Source organism: Plectropomus leopardus, chromosome 12, assembly GCF_026936395.1.
Source record: "Plectropomus leopardus strain MGB_pleo_1.0 chromosome 12, ASM2693639v1, whole genome shotgun sequence".
Taxonomy (NCBI): Eukaryota; Metazoa; Chordata; class Actinopteri; order Perciformes; family Serranidae; genus Plectropomus; species Plectropomus leopardus.
Genome location: NC_142187.1, coordinates 30,409,395 through 30,428,619, shown reverse-complemented (window position 1 = coordinate 30,428,619; position 19,225 = coordinate 30,409,395). Strand labels below are relative to the sequence as shown.

At 40.1% G+C, this 19,225-nt stretch overlaps 1 protein-coding gene across 2 annotated transcripts in view; it reads left to right on the top strand.

Moving 5' to 3' along the window:
• LOC121951197 (retinal-specific phospholipid-transporting ATPase ABCA4-like) overlaps nt 1-19,225 on the top strand; it is a 58,076-nt gene that overhangs the window by 17,913 nt on the left and 20,938 nt on the right. The window contains exons 13-28 of one of the 2 annotated variants that reach the window (XM_088085790.1): nt 2,968-3,173; nt 4,956-5,132; nt 6,416-6,638; nt 6,898-7,119; nt 7,880-8,084; nt 8,196-8,288; nt 9,789-9,998; nt 10,339-10,516; nt 11,275-11,406; nt 12,697-12,836; nt 12,945-13,082; nt 14,050-14,231; nt 14,438-14,543; nt 16,376-16,581; nt 17,177-17,231; nt 17,483-17,542. In XM_088085790.1, coding sequence (XP_087941916.1) covers nt 2,968-3,173; nt 4,956-5,132; nt 6,416-6,638; nt 6,898-7,119; nt 7,880-8,084; nt 8,196-8,288; nt 9,789-9,998; nt 10,339-10,516; nt 11,275-11,406; nt 12,697-12,836; nt 12,945-13,082; nt 14,050-14,231; nt 14,438-14,543; nt 16,376-16,581; nt 17,177-17,231; nt 17,483-17,542 — 2,533 coding nt within the window. The remainder of the gene's footprint in view (nt 1-2,967; nt 3,174-4,955; nt 5,133-6,415; nt 6,639-6,897; nt 7,120-7,879; nt 8,085-8,195; nt 8,289-9,788; nt 9,999-10,338; nt 10,517-11,274; nt 11,407-12,696; nt 12,837-12,944; nt 13,083-14,049; nt 14,232-14,437; nt 14,544-16,375; nt 16,582-17,176; nt 17,232-17,482; nt 17,543-19,225) is intronic. The other variant, XM_088085791.1, reaches the window with a different exon arrangement.

Here is a 19,225-nt window from a genome sequence, read left to right as displayed (position 1 = left end):
TCTCATTCATGTGAACGTGATACCTCAGGAACACCGTGAAGGAATTCCTTTGAATTTGGCACAAACGTCTAGGTGCACTCAACAATGAACTCATTAGATTTTGGTGGTCAAAGGTCAAGGTCACAGTGACCTTGCATCCATCTTATTCTCGTGAACTTGATATGTCAAGAACATCTTCAGGGATTTTTTTTTCAAATTTGGCATAAACTTCCACTTGCACACAGTGATAAACTGATTAAAATTTGGTGGTCAAAGGTCAAGGTCAGGTCACTGTGACCTTGCATCTGTCTCATTCTTGTGAACGTGATATCTCAAGAACACCATGATGGAATTCTTTCGAATTTGGCACAAACATCCAGTTCCACTCAACAATGACCTGATTAGATTTTGGTGGTCAAAGGTCAAGGTCACAGTGACCTTGCATCCGTCTCAAGAGGGCCGTAAGGAAGTTTCCCAAAATGTGGCACAAACTTGAACTCAAGAATTAACTGATTAGACTTTGGTGAGCGGAGGTCAAGTTTTAGTTTTCTTCTTCGCCCCGTTTACTATTTGACAAAAGTTGCACATTCCTTAGGACGAAATGTTCAGCCTTTTTGTCAGACCAACTCTCAGCACTCCAGACAGGTGCATCAGTCTTCCAGGTCTGCTCCCAGGAGATTGCAGCCAGGCCTCTTTGAAACAGAGCAGGCCACTTAGCACGGCCATTGAGCCGCTCTCCCGTCTTGTAGGCTGAAAGGTGGGGAGAACAAGCCCGCTGTCACCCCCCCGCTTCGCTCTCATTGTGGAGCCAGTGATAAAGCGGAGAGTAGGTGGGAGTGAGTCACCCCCCTCCATGAGCTCAATGCTGTTTTAGTGTATGGCCCCGCATTGAAACAGACCCCTGCGCCTGCAAAATAAAAGAGGGCAAATCACTCTATCCATCCTTCACGCCTTCCCTCTCTCCTCTCTGGGCTGATTTAAAGGGGGCAGGGGTTGCGGGTTTTGGAGAGAGCCCTATCAGTACAGGCATCTCAATCTGTCCTTTGTCTCCAAGTTCAGCATCGAGACCCTTCAGAGCCTCACAAACAAACCCAGGAGGTTTAGCCAATTAGATATAGCTGTCAGCTAGCATTGGGCCATAGGATCACTGCTGCAGTTAGCATTAGGCCCTCTCACTCTGTCAGGGGTATGTTTCTCACACTGAAATCCCGCTGGAACATGTGTATCAGTGAGGGTCTTTCTTCTCTGCCCATCTCTGAGTGAACATGATTGTGCTGTGGATGTATGGTCCCCGTAAAGATGAATGGGAAGTGGTCTCTCCTCTTTCTTTGCGCTCTCTCAGGGTATTGTACAGTAATGTGAATGGAAACATTAGACACGGTGTACACAGGGATGTGGGGGTTAGAGAGCAGCGTTTGAGTGTAGGGTGGGAGTTTCACATGGCAATTACGCGTGTTTCATAGAGAGAGAGAGCGTGTGTGTGCATGTGAGAAAGTGGGCCCAACTGTGTGTGTGTGTGTGTTTGTAGCGTGGATTTGTGCACATGTGTGCTGAGACACAAGAGTGCATGCATTTGCTTAGCTGCATGGATAAGTGTTTGTGTGTGTTGCTGCAGAATGAATGTAGTAGCTCAGATTTTCCCATGTAACCAAATCGTATCAGTGAAAGATGGTTATGTTAAAAGGATACTTTGCTGATTTTCAACCAGCTTTGTGTCACAACAATGTGAGTAGTATGTGCCAGTGAACTGCAGTAAACTTCCTTTAATCTATCCAGCACCCAGATCTCCCTGCTCATCGCTCAGCTCACATTTTTATGTTGGCTCTACTGCTGTTTGTCCAACTATATATTGTACTTATTTGTATTGAAGTTGGCACCCATACTGTTTCCTGTATAATAAAAAATGGCTGCTATGTTGTTTATGTTGTAAAAATGGACAAGCGTATGTCACCCACCAGCAAGAGTGTTTATTGGTTTGGTGCAGCACAAGGCATCGCAGTGGTTTTTCTGAATTAACAAGATAACAGCAGAATTTTTTAATTAAAACATTTTTCAGGATTCTGGGTTTAATATCTTGTTAATTCAGGAAAAACAGGGCAATCATTTTTAATTCTCAAGTGAATGCAGGGCCGGCTCTTGGCATAGGCGATATAGGCGGTCGCCTAGGGTGCCATCTGCTGGAGGGGCGCCGCCACGCCGCCAGTCCCCCTTGGTCTCGAGGGAAAATAATAATAAAATAATAATTTTCTATGCCCACTGGCACCCTCACTTAGTGTTTTCTGTCTAGAAAAAAAAAATATATTAACATTACAAATAAATAAACAGTGACATGTTCCTAAATTATGTGTGAGCACATGATGTGTCGTTATTGGGTGCGGAGGTGCGGGTTAGGGTTAGGGCGCCTAGGGCACCAAATTGGGTAGAGCCGGCCCTGAGTGAATGTATTACGCTTTCTAATTTTTGCCAATGCTTAATAGATTAATGTACAAACTGTACAAAATGTACAAAACTTTGACTTAATAAAACAGCATAAATTTATGTAAAATACATGATTTCGTGTCTCCGGCTTCCTCCCACAGTCCAAAGACATGCAGCTCAGGTTAATCGGTGACTCTAAATTGCCCTTAGGTGTGACTGTGAGTGTGTGTGGTTGTTTGTCTATATGTGTCGGCCCTGCGATGGTCTGGCGAACTGTCCAGGGTGTACCCCGCCTTCCGCCCAATGACAGCTGGGATTGGCTCCAGCCCCCCCTGCGACCCTTACGAGGACAAGCGGTTACAGTAAATGACTGACTGACTGACATGATTTCGTAAAGGAAACATCTATAGACTAATAATATGACCATTTAATCCCATTGTTTTTGCCACTTTACGTTTCTGTTCGACAATGGGGACATATTTTGGGCAGGACCTACATATGTATACATGCAAGTAAATTGCCTTAGCACTTGTAGCATCTTCACAACACTCTTTTCTCCTCTAATTACAGTGCATCAATCTGGATAAATTTGTGGCTTACACGGATGAGTCTCAGATGAACCATCAGTCCTTGTACCTGCTGGAGGAGAACAAGTTTTGGGCTGGTGTCGTCTTCATGGACATGTATCCCTGGACCACAAGTGTACCCCCGCACGTCAAGTACAAGATCCGTATGGACATTGATGCAGTGGAGCGCACCAACAAGATCAAAGACAGGTCAGTAAAAGCTGTGTGGAGTGATGTTTTGGTACAAGGACTGCCAGACATTTTGTGCTTGTGACCCCCAAAGATAAAGTTAAGTGTCTGCTTTGACTCCTTATCACAAGTTGTATATGTCTATGTTTTCGGGTTGTCTGTTCCATTCTTGTGAACGCAATATCTTAAGAACACCTTGACAGAATTTCTTCAAATTTGTCACAAATGTCCACTTCAACTTAAAGCTGAAGTGATCAGAAGTGGTCAAAGGTTGAGTTGATTGTGACCTCACCTGACTCATTCTTGTAAACTTGATTTCTCTAGATCTTCTCGAGGGAATTTCTTCAAATTTAAACATCCACTTAGACTCAGTGGTGAAGTGATTGGAGTTTGGTGGTCAAAGGTCAAGTTAACATGACTTTGCATCCATCTCATTCTCATCAAAACAATATACAAGAACATGTTGAAGGATTTTTTTAAAATTTGGCACCAACGTCCACTTGGACTCAGCAATGAGCTGATTAGAATTTGGTGGTAGAAGGTCACTGTGAACTCACAAAACATGTTTTTTTTTTTGTTTTTTTTTTAACCAAAATCAATACACAGATAATTAAAACATTTCACACAAATATCAAATAGAATAAAATTATAAAGTTGTGACATTTTATATCCAAAGCTCTAAGGTCAGCTTCACTGTGACATCATAGTTGTATTACTCTGATAGATCCTGTGTGCCGTCAAGGGGGGAAGATATGTGTTAAGCATTCATGTCTTCAGAGAAATAGATGTAAACTACATCTGCACTCAACAGATTTGCAGCGACATACAACCATGAGGCAATAATCAAGCTGAGCATTGAGGGATTTTTCTTTCTAACTTCAGATTGCTTTATTTGAGCAACAGTCAAACAGTCATGTATTCCACAAGGAAAAATACTGAGATGTCAGGAAGATGAATGTATTTGTGTAGCAAAACATGTTTTTTTTTTCTATCCATTTATTGTGTAGATACAGCTTGCCAATCCTATAAGGGCTGCAGTTTCCCAAAAACTCGGTAGAAGCAAATTTATCACACAAAAACATAGGTTACTAACATTTTATTAGCAAAGAAAAAAATCCAATTCCAATCCATTTCATTGCAGCCGGCTGGTATGCATACACACAGGGGTGTAGCAGAATCCAACCAGTAACGTTAAGACTACCAAATCACCCCAACAACCTGCCTTTCCTTCATTTTTTCATGTGGTTGCTGCCGTATTAATGAGGCAATTTATATGGATTTGTCACATTCCTCAAAGGAGGAAAAGAGAAACCTCTCCAGCTGGTCTCAATGTGTTTTCCAAAGTCTCTCGGTGGTTCCATATTAACTCAATACCTGCCCTTTTATCCTCCCATGAGAGGCTCTCACACACATTTTCCTCTCCCTTTGATCTCCCATTCATAAACAGGCTGTATGTCAATAGCCCCTGGGGTGAAAGAAATGTTGTAGCTGTTTACAGCGCACCAGCAGGCTGTAATGGACCCAGTGGGAGTCCTGCCTCTATACAATTGAATAATCAGATTGTAAGAGGGCTTTGCCCCGGACTTATCCGCTTAAGTAAAAGTAGTGTATATGTGGTGTGTATGTTGGTTCAGAGAATTTGGCTGTGGGATGTTTTAGTATGACAATGTTTTGAGTGGAAGCTGTGATTAGGATTATTTTATTCAACAAGAAAAAAGGCTTAAAAATGTGTCTCATAGGTGATCTCTAGGCTACAGTCTTATCCAGAAGATCCTTACACCACTTTCTGTACCTTCCTCTCAGGTACTGGGACCCTGGCCCCAGGGCAGACCCCATGGAGGACCAGAGGTACATCTGGGGTGGCTTTGCCTACCTGCAGGACATGATTGAACACGGCATCATCAAGCTTCACACAGGCAAAGACTGGCCTCTGGGTGTCTACGTGCAGCAGATGCCGTATCCGTGCTACGTAGATGACCTGTGAGTGAATCAGTGACTTCACGTAACAGGAGATTTTTCCAATGGTGGATGTACTCTTTTTTGTTTGAATATAGTAAGACTTGTGACATAAATGACAACATTTAGGGCATATTTGTGTACTTCTCTTTGAAAGTGTCTGTGTATGTCCGGCTGTAATTTAATACCAGTTTTTGATTGACTCTCTAACTCACTGATCGACTGATTTGTTGGTTGATTGATTGTGCAGGTAATGTCATTTCACTGTCAACCCCTGAAAATGCAGCCTTATCAAGACAAATGAGTGCATCCTCACAGAACTTAACCCTTAGGGACTGTTTGGTGCATTTCACGAGCATTTCATTGTTTATTTTTTGATCATGTTGTCTCTGTCCATGCATATGATATACATTTTGGCAGGATTGTGTTTTTTTGTTTAATCCAGTTCGGCTCCTACAATAAGTCTTAAATACACTGTGCAAACAGAAATTGCTCTATTCATACTGTTAAGTGCAAAAAATGCACCATTGAAACCAATTCAAAATGCAATTTTTGATCCCAAAGGTATCAAAGCATAAAAACATGCATTATCCCAGTATATGCTAAAAAAAGAATCTGCTTTGCATGTAGTATATTGAAATTAATTTATTGTTTGTGGGTTTGTTGTTGTTTTTTTTTCATCTAAAAACATAGTGGAATCATGCCAAAAACCTGGCAATTCTAAAAATTAATGATTATTTGAAATGTATGATTAGGACTGATATTGGTTAAAAATTCAGTCAATGAAAGTAGAAAATAATATGAGTGAATTTTTTTTTAAGTTTAATTTTGAAAAGTCCATTTTAGTATGTGCAATAGGGGTTAATCCAAGGGTTAATTTACTAGGCATATGTTTCTGTTTTGCACAAAGTGACATGTTGGAGCCCCTGTGTGTATTGTTTTCAGCCTTTTAATCTCAGTGGCTACTTGTCAGGTTTGTTGGGGAGGTGGGGAGCAGCATATATTGTCTGTCAAAGTGTTATTTGTGATATCACCACTGGGCGGCACCACAGTCTAAAATTGTCAAATCTCACACATAGTGGCTTTAATTTTGCTCCCTGAAACACTCATTTTCTGATATGACTTTCTCACAGTCTTCTTATTAAAAGAGACCAGCATTTATTGAAATAATTTAGAAATTAATATTGTTGTATTTAGAGCTACAGCAGGTCATCAGAGACATTTTTCTCATGCGTTTAATGAGGTTTTCTCAGTCCAGATTTAGTGTTTTACTTCCTCTCCCTCTTTGCTTTTCTGTTCTCCTGCAGCTTCATGATCACGCTGAACCGCTGCTTCCCCATGTTCATGGTGCTGGCCTGGATCTACTCTGTGTCCATGACTGTGAAGAGCATCGTGCTGGAGAAGGAGCTGCGCCTCAAGGAGACTCTCAAAGCCATGGGGGTCGACAACGGAGTCATCTGGTACACGTGTTTCATCGACAGCTTCATCATGATGACCACAAGCACGGCACTGCTCACCACCATCATCATGGTAAGAGAAGAGGACAGACAAGGTGAAAGAAGGAGGCCATGTTGATTGAGAAACTAGGGTCAAGTTTTGTTTGCTGGTTTGGAGGGTGAATGTTTTGTAGGGTGCAATGGTGCCCTCTTGTGAAGGATTTAAAAAGCTCTATTTATGGGGAGAATTGTTTTACTCATTCATTAGTGGTTGTACTACGTTGTTACAGCAGTGTTTTGATGTTTAAAATCTTCTCAATATAATCACACACTATGTCTGTCCTTCCTCTCAGGGTGGAAAGGTGCTGAATTACAGCGACCCCATCCTCGTCTTCTTTTTCCTGCTGACTTTCACCGTCGCCACCATCATGCAGTGTTTCCTGATGAGTGTGTTCTTCAACAAGGCAAACCTGGCAGCCGCCTGCAGCGGCATCATCTACTTCACCCTCTATCTGCCACACATCCTCTGCTTTGCCTGGCAGGACCGCATCACCAAGAGCATGAAGTTGGCTGCTGTATGTCTACTTTTTTATTTTACAAATACAGAAAAACTCACAGATACTGTTTAAGCACAAACATTTGCAATTGAAAGGAATAATAAACCCAAATTTATGGTTTTAAGGGAGATCACACATCATCATGGACTGAACTTTCATCCAAAGTCTCTTCTCTTACCAGTACAACAATACAGGCAGCAAGGATGTCACAGACAGTGATACATTTGAGATGTTAAATTTTGCAGTTACATTTGTTTATGAAGATATTCTATCATTCAAGTGTGTGTAATGTACACTGAACAAGCCATTAAACCCAACACTTTTGTTTTTGCTTCTGTTTTAAGACCGTGCTGTGTTCTAAGACTTTCTCATGCCCTCAGTTGATATGTTTCTCTCAACTTTTGGTGACACATTTAAATCTGTGTTAGTGAGCATTAATACTTTTCCAAGATAGTCCATCCACAGGTGTGGCACATCGAGATGCTGAATAAGCAGCTTCATTACTACACAGGTGTGTTTTAAGATGTAGAAGTGATGCTGTTTAATCAGCATATTGACATGCCACACCTGTCAGAAGGTGTATTATTTTGAAAAATAAGAAGTGCTCACTAACACAGATTTTAACAAATTTGTGACCAAAATTTAAGAAAAATATAACTTTTGAGTGCTTGGAAAAAAAGTCTCAGATCTTTCACTTAAACCTGTGAAAAATGGGAGCAAAAACAAAAGTGGCATGTTTAAATTTTTATTCAATAAATGTGTCCCTCTGCTTCTGTAGAGCTTGTTGTCTCCGGTGGCCTTCGGCTTCGGGACAGAGTATCTGTCGCGGTACGAGGAGCAGGGCCTGGGTCTGCAGTGGGACAACATCATGACCAGCCCGTTAGAGAAAGACAGCTACTCCTTCCTCCTCTCCATCCTCATGATGGTGTTTGATGCTGTCCTCTACGCTGTTCTGGCCTGGTATCTGGATAATGTCTTTCCAGGTTGGGCTACTTATACACTCATTTACTTTACACAGTATTTTAGCACTTCAGAGGTACTACAACTTGATTACACTAAGGATTATATCAAATTTCTCCTTTTTTCCTCCACAGGACAGTATGGCATTGGTCGACCGTTCTACTTCCCCTTCCAGCAGTCATACTGGCAAACACCTGCAGGCTCACACTCAGAGATGCCTGATCAAGGTAAGTGTCTCTGACTCTTAAATGTGTGACATGTCTCACGACTGAGGAGCAGCCCTGTGAGTTAAGGTTCATCATTTTAATGAGCTTTGCAAGTAGAACCTGAGTGGGAGAAGAGAATTCCCTTATGTTTAGCTAAAATATAACAGCACTGTGGAAAAGCTTACAATGCCACTGGAAGATTGCGATTGTATTGGAAAGGACAATATAAGGTATATAATGAGTTGAGACGCCCACAAGGAAGATTTTCTCCCTTGCCCCCTCTAGAGCTTCTGCAGCTGGAAATGAGCCATCATGTTGGTAGGAGACAGTTTAGTAGAGCGCACTCCTGCCAGCACAGACAATAAGTCATCCAAGCCAACATAATGTTTGAAGTTCTCTTACGACCTCTCTATTATAAAGAAGAGCAAAATCAACCTGTATGAATGCTGCTCTATATCCAACTTAGTGTTTTATCATATTTGATAAATATAGCAAGCAGCAAAGCAATACATAAATAAAAACATCTTACCAGGATGCATGTTTCGACAACCATGTTAGTGACTTTGGTATTTTTCAACCTGGTCCCAATTTTTCCACATTTTTGTGCCAATTAGTCCAGTATTGAATGAGCTGACAGGAGTCAGCGGTCGCAAAACAGGCTGCAATATACGTAACCACTGTCCAATTTGCACCATAAAGTTATGTCCACTGAAAGTGCTTGTTTTTGTCACTGAAAAGCTCAAATTATCTTAAGTGTTTGACAACGTTATGAAATGAACCCAGCAAAGACAGACGTTTTTGTCGAAGAGTAAACTCCTCTTTGTTTAACTGCAAACAGCACCCAAATTACTGTTGCCAAAGCCACCAGACTACATTTAAAAAAAACATCAATTTTATCATCGTAAAACACACATCATTTAAATTTGAGGGACTCAACATAAGACTCACAGAAACTGCTGTGGTATACCTTTTTACTGTTCCAAGAATTACCCTGTCTAGTTTGGTTGAAATAAACCCTTAATTCGCCCAGCTAGATGTGAAAATAAGATGGCTCCATACATGCTAAAATTACTGTGTATTTATATGGAGTTTGGTGGATTTGGAGATGCTGACTTTGGAGCTTTTACTGGTGAAACAAAGGATCTTACTCTTCAACTCAAAGGTCTATCCCTGTTAGAATCCCTTTCATTGTTCAGTGTTCACCTCTTTTAATAATCTGAGCCTGTCAGTGTCAAAACAAGCCATTTTAGTGGATGCTGGACTGTGCATAACTGCCCTGAGTCGTTACATTGTAGCCTGTTTCGTGACTGCCGACTGTAACAGTCTCACTCGCCTATGGACCAACTGCATTAAATGTTTTTTCCCAGAAGTCACCTAGACACAAAAACACTGTTCCGGTCACTATCAACACACATGTTCAAGCCATATTGTAGTTGTTTGTATGAGAGGAACTTTTCACATACATATGTGAGAAAAAAATGTAAAAAAGAAACCCCCCCCATTGCAATCTGTCTTCTTCAGCCCCTGAAGTTCTTGAGACACCCGAAGCAGACAACATGGAGAAGGACATCGAGAGCAGGGGAACACCGGAGACATACATATGTAATGGTTCAGCCAGCAGGAAAACCTGTAAGCACCAAAGTAAGAGAGATCAACTGGAGAGAGAGAGGGAGCTGCTGAGACGACTAGAGGAAACCCCGAACCAGGAGGAGGAGTGTCAGGGCTCAGAAGGTGAGGACACAAATGCAGAGCTGAAGCCTGAAAACAAGATGTGACTGAGAGAAGGACTGACTGGACTTGGAAAGTGACACCAAACTGTATGTGGGGACAACAATGAGGACATCTGGTGGACAGGCAGGGGAGCACACCACACCTGGATCTGCAACACAATAAGGGAACAGCACAGATACAAAAATTAGAAAATTAAGATGTGTAACTGACAATTATTGCCGTTAGAGAGACTATTAATTTGATGATGCATGTAAAAATAAGAGTTTTTAAGTCACTGGACTATATTCATAGATTTCTTTCTGCTTAAGTGTTAACTCAGTCTTTTTGTTTTGCTATGCAGGTCAGATGTTCTTCGAGCCCGACCCGGTGGGCCTGGTGATGGGGGTGCAGATCCAGGACCTGGTGAAGGTGTTCGACGGATGTTCTCGTCCAGCTGTCAACTGTCTCAGCATCAATTTCTATGAGGGCCAGATCACGTCCTTCTTGGGGCACAATGGGGCAGGAAAAACCACCACCATGTAAGCTGAAATCAGATTTAACAAGTTGCAAATGTCTTTAATGACTGTGGAGCAAACGTTTACTTTTACATAGATGTGAACTCAGATAATCTGATAAGAATTTAAGGGGAGACACTGCAGGTTAATAGGGTAACCCCCCAAAAAAAAAAAACAATTTTCTCTGTGTTTATAGGGATACAATATTATTTAAATTGAGCTTTGAATGCTGGACCTGCGTCTGAGTATAGATAGGAGTCAAACTGGCATGTTGGGTTCATGTAAGTGCTACTGAAGTGGAGATTTTTGGCTCACAGTATGAGAAAAAAATAATTTTGAGAAAATAAAGAATAGTGTCGTATAGTTTCATACAATTTTAGACCTAAAATAAAACATAAGGTGGGTAGATTGTGAGTGATAGATATCACCATGAAACTTCCCCAGTTGATCATGCACTTTATGCATACATTTCCTTAACAGAAATCTGAACGAAAAAAACTCATACTATTGTGTATTTTGAACATTTTCTTTCCACTAGTCTAAAAGAGGACATGCTATAAAAGTTAAACAGTCCAAAATGTTTTTACTTCTAGTGTGTCCTCTTAATTCAACAGGCAGCTTAAACAAGTTTAAAAGAAGTTTCATGCAGGCTCAGAGGCTGGCTGGTTCCTGCTACTAAACAATTTTTAATACTTACAAGCTGTTGACCTGAAGACCCTCGCACAAAGTTGGCAACTCTCCTGTCATGGTATTGGTGCTGAATATGCTTCTGCTCCGTCCAGGTCCATCCTGACTGGCCTGTTCCCTCCTACGTCTGGCACCGCCTACATTAATGGGTGCGACATCAGGACCGACATGGACACCATCCGCTCGTCCTTGGGGATGTGCCCTCAGTACAACATCCTCTACCAACAGTGAGTTACATAACATAAGTGCTGAAAGGACTGGACTCACTTCATTTAAAAAATACATGAAAATCAATTACATGCATACAGTTTTTCCAGGATTTACTGTAAAAAAAGTGTGAAGAGAAGTATTCATGCTGAAGAACAAACTAAAAATACTCATCAGTTGCATTTTTTAGCTGTTGCTGAAGGGGTTATGTTTTGTCTGTCTGTTCATCCATCCAATTCTTGTGAATGCAATATCTCAAGAATGCCTGAAGGGATTTTGGTCAAATTTGGCACAAACATCTGTTTGGACTCAAAAATAAACTGATTAGATGTTGGGGTCATAGGTCAATGGGCAAAGTCATTGTAACCTTGTATGTCCTATTCTTGCGAACATGTTTTCTCAAGAACATCCTGAGGGAATTTCTTCAAATTTGGCACAAACATCACTTTGGACTTAAGAATGAAATGATTACATTTTGGTGTTGAAATCTCAAAGTCAAGGTCACTGTAACCTCGTCGGTGCCATTCTTGAGAGAGAACACATTTTTCGATGAACACCTTGAGGCAATTCCTTAAAATTTGGCACAAACGTCCACTTTGGCTCAAAGATGAACTGATTAGATTTTGGTGGTAGACAGTCAAAAGGCAAATGTCACTTTTACCCCACAAAACATGTTTTTTTGCCCACAGCTCCAAAATTCATACGAGAATTATGAAAAATGTTACACAAATGTCAAATAGGATAAAATGGTGAACAGATGACATTTTATATTCAAAAAGTCAACTCGACTGTGACAATAAAATGTTCTTCAAAAAAAACTTTTCGAGCCATTACTCAGCATCACAACTCAGGAACAGAAAGGGAGACAACTGTTCAGATACTGCATTGGTGACGCTGATCTTGGGTGCCCACCTTAAAACTGTGCTCACTGAATAGATCTTCTGTGCTGCTGGGGGGAAGATGTGTGTGTAGGATCTACATTTTTACAGACGTGGATGTAAACTGTAATTGCAACGTGACTGGTTTGCAGAAGCATACAACCACAAGGTTACTTCTAGCTTTTTGTTAAAAGTTGCTCATTAAAATTTAGAATACTTTCAGTTGTTATAAAGTAACAGACTTAGTTAATGCACATTTTTCAGACACTGGCTTTGACAGCAGTTGCTGAAAGCCAGAGTTACTGATTCACTTCCCCATCCAGACTCTCCCAGCTTTAAAGCATCCATACAGTCAAAAAACTGTCAAAACGACAATTTTACACTCTTCCTCTGTAAAAATTCATATTACCATTGCCCTGTTTTTTGCTCCAGTCTCACAGTGGAAGAGCACATCCTGTTCTACTCACTGCTGAAGGGTCGCACTCAGGAGGAGGCGCAGAGGGAGGTGGAGGACATGCTGCTGGACCTCGGGCTGCCTCACAAGAGAGACGACGAGGCTCAGAACCTCTCAGGTGGACAACTCGTTTCTCTGTGTTTGTAAAAGAGCGAGAGAAAAAATTTTCATTTATTCCTTTGTTATTGTTTCTGCTCTGAACCGTTGGCTCTCACGCACTCTACAGGCGGCATGCAGCGGAAACTGTCAGTTGCCATGGCGTTTGTTGGCGGATCAAAGGTCGTAATCCTGGACGAACCCACCTCAGGAGTGGACCCCTATTCCAGGAGATCCATTTGGGACCTCCTACTGAAATACAGAGCTGGTAAAAAAAAAGTCTCATTTAACCCATTGACCCTTGCAGATGGCTTTTTTCATGTTCTTTCAAAAACATGGAAAGATGGCAATGAGCAAATTCACAACAAACTACCCAAAAAGTAACCAAACATTAGTAAAAAGTTACAATGAAATTACCTTAAAAGGGCAGAAAGAAAAGTAAAGTAGAACAAACAAACAAAAAAAAAACCCAGGAAATTACCGGAAAAATATGAAAATAAAATAAAACAGAAACAATACATATAAATAAAAAATATATTTCTGTAACCTAATTTATATGATAATAATAAATTATTATTAGTATAGTTTTTTTTATTTTTTCCCTGGTTATTTGTGAGTTTAAAACTATTTTCTCTTTCCCAGTCTTTCTCCTCCTTTTAGCAAATTTTCAGGTATTTCTCTTGTCGCCTTTTGCTAATTTCTTGCAGTTTGCAGGACAGTTCAAGCAAAGTTGCTAATGACCTTTTTTCATATGTTTTTGAAAGAAATCAAAGCAATTCACTTACATTTTAAAGGTTTAAATACTTGTGAACGGTTTCTGATGACAGCACAAAAAAATAGATATCTTTACAGGTTTCAGAGGGTTAAGGCCTAAATTTTAGCCCTCCAGGTTACATTTTACTCCTTTGATCCACTTTTACACCCATCAGTACACGTCTCACCCCTGAAGTCCAGTTTTTGCTGCTACACTGAAGCCACTAAAGAATAAAACAAAATCCTTTGCAGCTCTACAGCTCTCCCGAGGCACTTGAATTAAGTAGTGAACTGATCAAACGGAAAAATTCAGCTACAGCGCTACAACAAAAGCACAAAATTGCAGTCATTAAATCAATGATCTGTTGGCGATGGCACTTTAAAGTTATGGTTACATTTTTTTTGTTGCTAATCTGAAATCCCTTGATTCAGATGTCATATTAATAAAAAGTAGCTTATTAAAAGTTTTACCCTCTGTGCAGGCCGGACGGTGATCCTGTCCACTCATCACATGGACGAGGCCGACTTGCTGAGTGATCGCATCGCCATCATCTCCAAAGGACAACTCCACTGCTGCGGATCCCCCCTTTTCCTCAAAAACTGTTTTGGAGTCGGTTTCTATTTGACGCTTGTTCGCCGGATGAAGGATCTAAAGAAAAAGGAGGTGAGCTTTACCTTTTACAGGAAATCAGCCAGAGACCTAGCTGCTATGTACGTTAACTCTGCCCTGTCTGTTTATTCTCCGTAATCGGTTTCAAACACAGACACACAAGGGAGAACGCCTGCTGCTTTTCTTCTGCTAAAGTTTCAGTTTCCTGGAAGTTTTTTGAATTTATTGAAGGTGTTCTTGTCTTTGCTGTTTTCTATCAGAATGATTGTGACTGTGCCTCCGACTGCTCCTGCTCCTGCTCCATCTGCACCAGATACAAAGATCAGTCTCACAACCAGTTTCAGCATCTTGACAGAGTTCTGGATGGTATTTTTTTTATTTTTTAAACTGTAGCTGCATACTCTGTTTTTCTGAATGTGTACTGTCTTATCGAGGAACAACTTTAGAGATTTAGAGCCTGTGAGGAAAGTGTGGACATTTTGAGCAGGCCATAACTTCTTTGAAGAGCTGTTTTTAGGGAGTTAAGACTTCATTTTCTTGTTGTGGTTGGACTCAGGTTTGGGTTAAGATCAGGATAATGGTTGGGGTTAGATTTGTAGTTATGTTGGCTGAAGTTATGCTGCATTCACATGGAATCAGGCGGACAGTAGACAAATGGACAACACCCTTTTGACGGCACAGGAACAAACGATTAGTCTGATGGAATTGTAGGACTATAAAATGTATCATGAACAACAACATATTGCGATAGTGACGCTGTGTCTTTTTAAAAGAAGGGCATAAAATATATTAAATGAAGTAATTTGGGGTTTATTATTTATTATGTAGCTTATGTTATTGCCCATCACCTGTGTTTTCTTCGTGTGTAAAGGAGCTAAGGCAAAAAGTTTTAAAAAATTAACATCTGCTTATGGTTTTTTTTAGTTAACTTCCAGTGAATTCTGTATACAAATTATATGAAAATTGCAAAAACAGCACAGAATTCACATTTACAGACACATAAAGAACAATAAGACATGTGTAGTCGATAAACAGTATAAATATTACCAAATATACAATGTTGCTTTATAAGGTGGTTACTGACATCTCACAACAGGTGATATTTAGTCATCACGGCAAAAGGTTAAGAAAAAGCTAATCTATTTTATACCGAACAACAATGCCGTCCACCGTTACCATTACTGATATTTTTCACTGGCCCCTCCTAATTTTATCGTCCTGCTCTCATCCCCTAAATTGATATCCACTTTGCCATCTACCATTTCCCTGATTCCATGTAAACGCAGCATTATGGATAGAGACCCGGGAATTAGGGTTTGGCTTGGTTTCACATATTAAGTATTTCTCTATATATGATTAATGATTACATAAGCAAAAATCAAAATTAAAGTTCCCCTGCAGATATATTTAAGAGTAAATACTCAAACACATTTTGAAGTGTTCTTGAAGGAAGGGGATCTTTGAATGTCAGATAAAAACATCTTTAGTTATTACTGATGAAGAGTTAAGACTCAAAAACTAAGCTAATCTGTTTTATTAAGACTTTGTGAGTGTGGTTTTATCAAACTTTCCTCACAGTGCTGCCAATGCAAACATGCAATCACAGCTGCTGTAAGATTGTGTATGTGAGATTAGGACATCAGATTTTTTTAGACAAAGACTTTAAAGTCCACATAGAATTAGTGAGAAGTTCACAGATGTAAATACAAACATAGAAATGTGAAATAACCCAAAGTGTGTGAACTTTGGCAGAAATGTCTATATTCATGTAAAGCCCCATCACTCAGTGTGATGTGTATTGTGAAATTAGGTTTTCAGGGCCTTTAAGTCAGAGAAGGTCCTCACAAGTATAGCAGTGGAAACCTGTGTGTGAGTGTCAGTGTGTGTTGGCCCACTTATCCAAGTTGTAAAACAGATACAGAAACAGAACACACAATTTTCTCACATTTATAATTTAGTGGTGATATTGACCCATGTGCCTTTTCCTCCTAACTCTGCCTGAGGACTTCAGATATAATGATTCAAGCACAAATTTACTCATGCATTCTACTGCTTGAATAATAGTGTTTATTTTTTTTTGTTTTTGGCTTAATAAGCAGTTTCCCTTCCTTTGTCCTCGTCTTGGTTTCTGCTATTTCGGGAACACTTTACTCTTAACTACCCGCTCCATAAATGATGAGTTTATGTCCTCTTTCCAGGGGATATAGACAGCATCACCAGCCTCATCCACCATCACGTCCCTGAAGCCAAACTGATCGAGACGATAGGCCAGGAGTTGACCTACCTGCTCCCCAATAAAGGCTTCAAACATCGAGCGTACGCCAGCCTGTTTAGGGAGCTGGAGGAGACGCTTTGTGACATGGGCCTCAGCAGCTTTGGCATCTCTGACACGTCACTAGAGGAGGTAGGGACATCGCCTGTCTCTTGACATCTCTGACAACTTATGTAATGTTTTAATACTGCAGAAAAAAAAGGCATAAACTAGAAGGGCACTCAAAGAGAGCAGACCTCTGCTAAGGTTTATAGTCCAGTTTTTTCATGATATGCAAATCTGCAAGCACAACCACCATACGTGTCAGGATATATATAGCACTTCAAAATTTACATGTCCATTTTCCATGATTGTTACAGTGGACAGTAACAGGAAGGTAAATGGTAGTTTAAGTAGAGGACAGGAAGGGCAAACCACTAAGTGCCATCCTGATTCCAACAAATATATTATTCATTTTTTCCATCATGCAATGTATAAATCATTTCTCAATCTTAGAAGGAAAATCCGTTCTTCCATTTCATGAATCTGATGATTTCAAGCCAGTTATCTGCTGTTGGTGGATCGATTTACAAGCAATTGCTTTTTATGCCACTACTGTAAATATTAGAATCTTTAAGTTTAATAAAAGTGAAAATGAAAAATCATATTACTTTACAACTTAAAGGAAGGAACTCATATTTAACGCTTGAAAAGTTTTGAAAGTTTATGCAAGTTTTTTTCCTTCCAGATCTTCATAAAGGTCACTTCAGACGGAGAAGCAGCGAATAATGCCACCACTCCTGGTAAATACCACCACCATATTCCACATGGCCTTTTCCTGGAATTGAATCTCCGACCCATTGCCCTTTCTCTCTAACGTGCTGTTAATCCTTTTGTCTCACACCTGTTTTATTGCTGCTGTTATTTTTGTGAACCCTCTAACTTCAATATTAGCTGTTTGTGTTGTATTTACATGTGGTGTGGTGCATCATTTGTCAGTTTTAACCCTCTAGTTTGTGTGTTCTGTGTCTCACCTGTGCACTCCCATCTCTAGAACAGTGGATGTTACAGCGCAGAAAAAACGACATCAGAGTTGGTGTAGAGGGAGATGAAGGTCAGAGACTTGAGAGCCGACAGAGTTCTTCCAATTTAGACTTTATCGAATCTCCAACACCAATTCCAAAAGTTCGGGATGCTGTGTAAAAATGTAAATAAAAACAGAACGCAGTTATTTGCAAAACCGTTTTGATCTTTATTCAATTGCATGCAGTACAAAGACAAAATATTGATGTTCACAGTGATAAACTGTATTGTTTTTAGAAACATACACTCAGTCTGAATTTGATGTCTACAACATGTTCCAAAAAAGTTGCGACAGGAGCATGTTTACCCCTGTGTTACATCACTTTTTTTTTTTTTAGCAACACTCAGTAAGCATTTGAGAACTGACAATTCTAACTGTTGAAGTTTGGAAAGTGAAATTCTTTCCAATGCTCGCTATTGTTGTATTTTGTTTTTCACAATCCGCCAAACATTTTCAATGGGAGACATGTCTGGACTGCAGGCAGGTCAGTCTTGTACCCACACTATTTACTACAAAGTCACCTTGTTGTAACACATGCAGAATGTGGCTTAGCATTGCCTTGCAGGGAAATCCCTGATAAAGACATCATCTGAATGGCAGCATATGTTGCTCCAAAACCTCTGTGTGCCTTTCAACATTAATGGTGTCTTCATAGATGTGCAAGATACCCATTATGCCATGGGAACTAACACACCCCATACCTTCACAGATGCTTTGCACTTAGCACTAGTAACAATTAGGATGGTCCTTTTCCTCTTTAGCTTGGAGGACATGACATCCATGATTTCCAGCAAGAGTTTGAACTGTGGACTCATCAGACCACAGTACACTTCCACTTTGTGTCTGTCCATCTCAGATGAGCTCGGGCTCAGTCAGCTGTGTTTCTGGATGTTGTTAATATGATGCTTTCACTTTGCATGGCAGATTGTTAACTTGAATTTCTAGATGTAGTGATGATCTGTGTTAACTGACGCTGGTTTTCCAAAGTGTTCCTGAGCCCATATAGTAATATACTTTATGCAATCATGTTGATTTTTTAATGCAGTGCAGCTTTAAAGTCACAGAATTTAATATTGTTTTTGTTGGCCTTGCCGCTTGTATGCAGAGATTTATCCGGATTCTCTGAATCTTTTGACGTTATTATGGATCGTAGATGATGAAACTCCCTAAATTCTTTGCAACTGTGCGTTGAGAAATGTTATTTTCAAACTGTTGGACTGTGCACCTTGCTCTCTCCTTGCTTGTGAACAACTGAGCCTTTTGAGAATTTTATACCAAATAATGTTGCTGCTATTTGCTATGAACTCACCTGTTTACTTGTATGATGTTCCAAGCAGGTGTTTTCTGAGCGTTGCACAATTTTCCCAGTGTTTTATTGCCCCATCTCAGTGTTTTTGAAATATTTGTGCAGTCTTCACATTCACAATTCTTGTATATTTTTTTTAAAAAATCATGCATTCTGTTTTATTTACATTTTACACAGCATCACACCTACTCCAGAATTTAGTTTGTACTTTGGTCAATCAGATTTTGCAAGACTAATTGTTATTTAGATTCCTCTGTTAACCAGGTATACACAGGTATAGTTTTCCGTGACCAATTTAATGGCATTAATTATGGTATAGGCCTACCGTAATTAATGCCATTAAATTGTTACTCCTCTGGTTCTCCCAGCAGTTTAAGGGATCCAGGTCCAGAATCTAAAGCAGATGC